Source organism: Bidens hawaiensis, unplaced genomic scaffold, assembly GCF_021521415.1.
Source record: "Bidens hawaiensis isolate Kalapana, Puna unplaced genomic scaffold, B.hawaiensis_p1.1 tig00004357_1, whole genome shotgun sequence".
Classification (NCBI taxonomy): domain Eukaryota; kingdom Viridiplantae; phylum Streptophyta; class Magnoliopsida; order Asterales; family Asteraceae; genus Bidens; species Bidens hawaiensis.
In genome coordinates, this window is record NW_027491262.1 from 297273 (window position 1) to 305431 (window position 8159).

Sequence of the window (8159 nt, forward strand, 5' to 3'; positions counted from 1 at the left end):
CTTTCCTTTTATACTATATTTATATAATATATATGTATTTTTATAAATATAAATATTAAAATATTATTTTACTATATATTTCAAAATACTTAGGTGAATTCCAAAAATCAACAACAAATCATGTTTCTCAAATGAAATTGTTTCTGGTTTTTTATGGAAGTTAAATTTGATTTTATGAATCAAAAGTTGGTAAATAGATTGTTTGGTATAAGTTAACAACATTTAGGTCAAAATTTGTTATGGGTCAAAAATGAAAATTTTAAGTATTTTTAAAAGTTTGAGAATGCAAAATAGATTTATCGTCAAATTTGTTATAGGCTCAGAGTGTTGACTTTAAAATGTCAAAAGTATGAAAGTTAGAATTTTAAACATGATTCGGGTTTCAAGTTTATTTTTAAGGGCATTTTTTGAAATAATCAAAAGGTTCGGGATTTGGCAAATTGACTATTTTTCCCTCAACTATTAAAATTTAAGAAAAGATTGCGAACACTTTCGACATGCCACCCCCATACCTATCAATGTTTCTAACTTTTAACAAATTTGAAATATTTATGTCAACATTAATTTTTCCTTCAATGGTGATCAAAACGTTGTATGGGAAGCATGTCATGCAAAACTATGCTCAAATGAAACAAAATATTCACAAAATTGAATGGGTTAACATGCTATTTTTTATGTTGTCATTATGACAAAGTCGAGAAGCCATCTGAAACTTATCAAAATCTTTTTTATGATGTAGCTCAGAAAAACATAGTTCTTGAAGAATATCCATTGCTACAATTTAAAATCTTACTTTCCTTTGATGGGTGGTAAATTGATAAATATATCAATAAAGATAACGCCTCTTTTGTATTTAGGCTGAGTGGTTAGAACTACTATCGTATGAGAAGTCTTATTTTCGAAATTGGTTCATAATTAAAATTTTTTCAATTATACATATATGACATCGAGAATGAATTTTTCAATAGAAAGAAGCATTCTCGGGTAGATTTTGCACGTGAATTTTTTTTATTAAGTTCATTTAAATAAATCATTTTGTGATATAAATAAAATCAATTTATGTACACATTGTATAGATATAAGCATAGATGTAATAATTTTTTTTTCACATACGCTATATAATTATTTGTTTTACTTATATTATAATTTGAATTATCCCGTGTATAGCACGGGATCTAAAACTAGTATACATTATATTATCATATGTAATTCTTGCAGAGAATTTAGAAATGGACCCAATGACCCCATGTTGGTGAGAACAAATCAAGGCAGATTTGATTCGTCATTTCGATGAATTATAACTTAGTTATTGCCGTAAACATCTAACCCACTATCATAAAAATAAATGATTAAAAAGAATAAGATGGTGCAACCACCAAAACAATAAACATCAACTTCAATTAACAGAATTCTAGTGAAGTGGAAGCCAAGAAATGTACATAATTATATCTATTTTCTCTCTTATAAATCATTCATGCACATTTACCATTATGTCACCAAATTAATTAATTCCTTGCAGCGTCTGTTCTTGTTGCATGCATGTGGTTTTAGAGTTTTAATTTTTTTCAAGCTTGATTTTGAGAAGGAGATGGAGGCCGAAGGTTTGGTTGTGAACGGAAGGGTTGAAATTGATACACGACAACCGTTTAAGTCTGTAAAAGAGGCTGTTATGCTGTTTGGAGAAAAAGTTTTAGTAGGCGAGGTTTACGCACATAAGCTCAAAGAGGTGATGTTGCTCTCATTAAACTTTTTCTTAAAAGAATATTTTTATTATAGCTAAATAACCTACTCTTATATCTACCTAACCCGTTTATTGCGGGATTTGAACCTTTATGGTGTCCCAAACTGCGATTGGTTCTTAAAAAGTATAAATGAGTTTAGATTCATTTATGATTTTGATATGTTAGTTATAAAATATATAAAAACTAAGGCATGATTTCTTTTATGATATTGAATAAATCTTTTTTTGGTTTTCTACTTTTTAAGTACATTCATTTTGTCATTAAACATCATGATATTGATAGGCCATATTATGCTAACAAATATATTAAGTTTAACAAAAGATGCATTTTAGAATTTAGACACTGTTTTGCTTTGTTTTTCTTTTTAAATGACTATAGGTATAATATCATGGAAAAACTATATATGTCATTTGCTATAGATACATTGATGCATACACGTTGTATATTGATAGATGGAGAGCAAAGAAAGGGAAAACAACCAACATGGAAACGCATTTGGCCTTGAAGAGAAGAAACAAACCATCGAAAGTTCGAAGGAAGAGAAAACCCGAATGGCACACTACCTTATGTCACTTAAACAACAACTTGAAAAGACAAAATCGGAACTCAACCAATTAAGGTCGGCAAGAGGACCCTATCCATGTAATTACACGCCCTCCGAACCCGAGACAGAGGAGATCAAATTTATGGAGAATCCAAAACCAGAAGAAGATACTTTGTTCGAACTTAAAGAAGACAACTCAAACAAGTTTCAAACTCCGCCAACCAAAGTGATTGTTGAAGTACCAAAAATACAAGAGAGAAGTCCTCCATCCTTCAAGATCAAGAAGGCTAAAAAGAAAACTTTAATTCCATTACTTAGTGGGATTTTCTCAAAAAGTAAAGGGTAATCAAGAAATAATCAATTTTTCAGAGAGTTTTTATATTTACCTAAACACGAGTTTTATTTAAAACTTGGAATATCAGTACGACTCCATTTGGTTTGTTTTGGTTTTATGTTGTAATTTGGTAGCCTCGTTTCAAGAAAACTATGAAACTTAAAAATTGAAATGAGTTAAAGCACACCAAACGCATTATGGTTTGTTCATCGTTAATATTGGTGTGTAGCAAGGTGTTAAAAATGTGTCTCTCAAATGATAACATATATTTTATAAAAGTCTATATAAATTGATAACATATAAACTTAATAAAAATAATACATCTATTATATAAAATATTTTTTTATATAAAAACCAAAATCTAAGTTCATACACGTACGTTGTCGCCTTTAATCCATTTGTTTTTTTTTCTAGAGGACCTCCAAATAAGCATCCCTATTCTCCTTCAATATACTAGCAATGAAAATCTATATCCACTTTCACTGCCAAAACTTAAGGGATTGCTTGGTTCATAGAAACTTTAAGAGATATTAGAATGTTTTAAAGAAATTAAAATTTCAGGAATTGGAATAAATTCCTTTAAAAATATAGTTTTTTCAAATTGTTATAAAAAAATCCGACTTTTTGTAATTCTTTATACGAGTAAACGCATATGAATCATATATACAAGTAATGTAGTACTTTCAATAATTATCATTTATTAATGTATATACATCAACGTACAATAACTCTCTTATATTATAACAATATACTGAAAGTTCACTTGCCTTGGATTGTTGCCTAATAATTATATGTTTGAAAATCACATCAGTAGTAAGAAATTAATGAAGAATTATGGATCAAATTGTTCTCATTAATATTTACAATTTTTGATTTGTCATATTGTTACCACAAGAAGTTGTAATATTGGCATTACAATCAAACCAACCAAAGAAACAAAAGTAGACTCATAGCAGCACATTAAGAGACATGCAATATGCTTATCAGCGTGTGTTATTTTGGTGTTTTGTAATCGGACCAGCTGAATCATTACACTGGATCAATAGTTATACCGAATTTATAAAATTATTTATTTAATTACATAACCTTATATTAATGATATGTTTAGTATATATTTTATGCTCTATATTTTGTTAATATCTTAAATCTATATCAAAAGATAAGTTAGTTTTACATTTTATTATAAAGTAGCTATGAAGTTTAGCCTGCCTATAATCTCAAACCCAACTCATTTAACTTACGAGAGTTCGAATTATATTTCTACATAGCTCAAGCTCAGCTCGTGAATAACTTTTTAAGCTCGAGTTTTACTCAGTCTTTGCTCGCATTCCTACTCAGGGTCGATAAATGAAGACTCATATGTTAAACAAACTTATTTACGAACGGCTTGTCTTGTTTACACCCTATTAACATTATATGTTTTTAAAACCAGCTTGTCCAGTGAATCAGTAAGACGACCAAACTGACGGTTTTCGTCATGAAAATGAAAAACATTGTTTGTTTCTTTCTACAGGGAGTTAGAATATCCGTTAATATAACTCTTTTAGATTTTCTTCAACACTTCTCTCTCTTGTGATTCGTTCCAAACATCTCTTTGTCTATGTTGACAAATGGCACAACTTGCCGGCAACTAAAGATCCTAGAACTTAACTTCTATCTACTAATATGTGCACCAAACAACTGAAACAATCTATAGATTAATCCACTCATGGAAACTAAAACCAAATCAACTTCTGATTCCAGTGATCAGTGGCATGTGTGGCTGTTAGTTGCGGCGATGGTTGTTCTTGTTGCTGGAGCTGCCTTCATTACTATATGGAGAAACTTCCACGACCTTCAAGACAATGTTCATCGGATTCGAAGACCACCCTATGGCGTTATACTGAAATACCGCGATGCTCTTCGCATATCTACTCAATTCTTCGATGTTCAAAAATGTAAACTTCGGTTTTTGAATTACCGAAAACCATCTGGCTTACTTTTTGACTTTTTTCCATTTAAGTTTTTTCGATTTTACCATGTGCGCTTGAAAGTTTTGAGCTAATAGATTTTTTTGGCTCAAAATATATAGTGTTTTAAGGCCTAAATCATTTTGTTAAATAATAGTCAGTTGATTATTATACATGTGAGCTAAAATATTTGAGTTACGTTTTTATTAAATTCTTATAATTATATACTTAAAATAAAAAATAAAATCTATAAATTTGATTCGTTTTTATTTTTATTACATGCAAAACCATTACAAAATTAAACATACAATCAAGCAGTCAGTTTTTGTTTCAGTTTCATGCACAACCCTAATTGATTGTTGCTATATATGATTTGGTTCATGAATTTGCAGCTGGGAAACTGGAGAATAATCGGATCGCATGGAGAGGAGATTCAGGATTAGAAGACGGAAAAGATGAAAACTTGGATCTATCCAAAGGGTTGTATGATGCCGGAGACCACATGAAGTTTGGTTTTCCGATGGCTTTCACGGCCACCGTTCTGGCATGGTCAATTCTGGAATATGGTCAACATATGGAAGCAGTTAATGAGCTTGAACATGCTCAAGAATCACTCAGATGGATCACTGAGTATCTCATTAATGCTCATCCTTCTGATAATGTCCTCTACATCCAGGTTAATCAGTTCATTATTGCATTCTACGTCAAACGTATTTATGTATTGGTGAATAATATTTTCTATGCCGTCTTAGAGGCTGTAATGAACCGAATGTTCAGTGAACTATTTGGCGGGGACTTCATTTATATGCTAATTTATTTAGTAATCCAACCAACACAAACAAAATGTTTTTTACTTAATTAAACGAACTATCATGAACATATATCCCGTTGGGTTATTTACACTAATGAACATTAGTTCATGTTTGTTCATCTACGTGCCTTTATGTTTGTTTGATTGCATTCGTTTGTTTATGCTTGTTTTTTCACGTACTTTTATTTATGTTCGTCTCCTATATATATATTTAGTGAAATTTATTTATGAGTTGTTGAACTATTAATTGATCCCATCAACCCAACTAAATGTTAGAGCCAATAAACCTTGAAATGGTCATTCAGGTTCGCATAGAATATTAACGAACGGACATAAAGGAACACCAAATCATTTTCTTAACGTCCGGACATGAACAAGAAAGCATGTCCGCTTAGGTGTTTATTCATTTGTTAGGTTAAAACTAAAGGAACAAGCAATTAGAAAAGGCCTCGTTCCTGTTCATTCGATTCATTTACAGTCTTCCACTATGAACCAAATTCTCGGGTAATCTTCTCAGGTGGGTGATCCAGAAACTGACCACAAATGCTGGGAACGACCCGAAACTTCAACCGAAAAAAGACCAGCAATCCAAGTGAACACCACACATCCAGGCTCCGACGTTGCATCTGAGACCGCAGCTGCGATGGCTGCAGCATCTCTAGTTTTCAAGAACCAGGACCCCGGTTATTCCAAACTGCTTCTTGATCATGCACAAAAACTGTTCGGGTTCGCTAATAATTATCCAGGAGTTTATAGTAAAAGCATCCCAAATATACAAGATTACTACAAGTCTTCTGGATTTGTAGATGAACTATTATGGGCAGCATCATGGCTCTATCACGCCACAGGAGACAGTTATTACATTAGTTATGTAATCGTAATGCATGGAAATGCGTTCGCTAATTGGGGTAACCCGACATGGTTTTCTTGGGACGATAAGTTAGCTGGGATACAGGTATAACTTTAAAAAGAGTAGTGTTTACATTGAAATAGAGGTAAACGAGCAACAAACTTTCGTAATCATCATCATCGTACTCAGTATATCCCACAAATAGCAAAGCTATGGTAGGGTCTGAGGAGGGTAAGATGTAGGCAGCCTTACCTCTACCCCATAGGGATAGAGAGGCTGCTTCCGGTGAGACCCCCGGCTCGATAGTAGTTTTGCATCAAGCCTTGGACATAAGGCACATAGCACTCAATCATCGGGACACCGGCTGATCGGTGCATGTACCCTTATCTTTCAGCTATCAACGCCACTACATGATGCCTGATTAACCGTCCGTCACTTTTAACGTTATTTTCACGAGATTAGTAAAATAACGTCAAAATTAGTGCAATTTCACTTTTGCCCACCCGAGGGTTCACACATATATACATCATATGTGCGCACCGCAAGCAGGGCTAAAACTTTCGTAACAGTTTGGTTTTTATTGTCCATATAGGTGCTATTATCAAGAGTGAATTTCTTGGGCATGGACGAAAAGATATCGAGCCTAGAAAATATGAACCTTCAAATGTACCGGAGAACTGCCGAGGATCTTATGTGCACGATATTGTTGCCACCGCCAACGGAAAAGAAAACTAATGTTAAGTTTTCAAGCTCAAATTCTAACGAAAACAGTAAAATTTTGGATTTTAATCGTCCAAACTATATATAATTCATTGGTAGATAATAATTCATATTTGAATATGATAAAGGTAAGTTCTAATTTTCACTTTAGTTGTTACATGTCATTCCAATGCATTGGAGAAGTAGAAGACGTGTTTCGAATTTTTCTTGAATCAAATTTTTGTAATTGTTTTGAAATAAAATAAATGAAATAGGGGCATACAGAGTTACTTATCCGTTGTCCGTCACAAGGAAAGTGTCATTGATAATAAAATTGATAATGAAGGTGAAAGTTAGGACTACTCTTAGTCACATCATCATCACAATCATGGATGAAATCGATTAACTTATTGCAGGTGGTCTAACATGGGTGAACGAATGGGACTCGTTACAATACGCCATTGGCAACGCATTCCTGTTAGTCGTTTTTAGCGACTACATGTTCAAATCAAACACACCATTCTTATATTGCAATGGGAAATTATACGAACCGATGGACCTTCGTGAATTCGCTGTTTCACAGGTATCATGATCATTAAGCTTATATCCAACACTTTTAACTCTTGTATAGTGTACTTAATAAAGTAATAGATCATGTTAAATACAAGACTTGTATCATGTGTATATACAGGCTGATTATGTGTTGGGAAATAACCGGATGAACATGAGCTACCTAGTCGGCTACGGGCTTAACTACCCTCAATATGTGCATCATCGTGGAGCCTCAATACCCGTTGATGCGAATACAAGTTGTCACGATGGCTTCAAGTGGCTTTACTCGGCACAACCTAATCCTAACCTAGCAATCGGGGCAGTAGTTGGTGGACCGTTCCTCAATGACACATACATCGACTCACGAAACAACTCAATGCAAGGCGAACCAACGACGTACAATAGCGCCTTCTTTGTTGGCCTTTTGTCCGGATTAGTTACCTCATCTTCTGTGGTTCGGTCTTTCTCATGATATACTACTAGTTTGATACATTTGGGATGGCTTTTTGTAGTGCTAGCTTGTGTAAATATTATCGACCAGGGTTACATGAGTATGGTATATTCCACCTTGTACAAATTAACTATTTGTCACTATATAAGTATATTTTGACCTTCAATATAACTAATTAGCCTTCTTTTTATTTTTATAAGGTTTGTTAATTACTCATTTGAGTCATT

General features: G+C 33.0%; 2 protein-coding genes across 2 annotated transcripts; both read left to right on the forward strand.

The window, feature by feature from the left end:
* The first annotated feature begins 1532 nt into the window (after positions 1 to 1532).
* Positions 1533 to 2803, forward strand: LOC143626280 (WEB family protein At1g75720-like). The gene is made up of 2 exons (XM_077096420.1): positions 1533 to 1726; positions 2195 to 2803. The coding sequence occupies exons 1-2, from the start codon at positions 1589 to 1591 to the stop codon at positions 2630 to 2632; spliced, it is 576 nt and encodes a 191-aa protein (XP_076952535.1). The 5' UTR covers positions 1533 to 1588; the 3' UTR covers positions 2633 to 2803.
* Positions 2804 to 4046: 1243 nt separating this feature from the next.
* LOC143626355 (endoglucanase 24-like) lies at positions 4047 to 7953 on the forward strand. The gene is made up of 6 exons (XM_077096479.1): positions 4047 to 4557; positions 4962 to 5245; positions 5898 to 6335; positions 6823 to 7000; positions 7346 to 7512; positions 7621 to 7953. Exons 1-6 carry the CDS (start codon positions 4329 to 4331, stop codon positions 7951 to 7953), a joined length of 1629 nt encoding a protein of 542 aa, XP_076952594.1. The 5' UTR covers positions 4047 to 4328.
* The last annotated feature ends 206 nt before the right edge of the window (positions 7954 to 8159 follow it).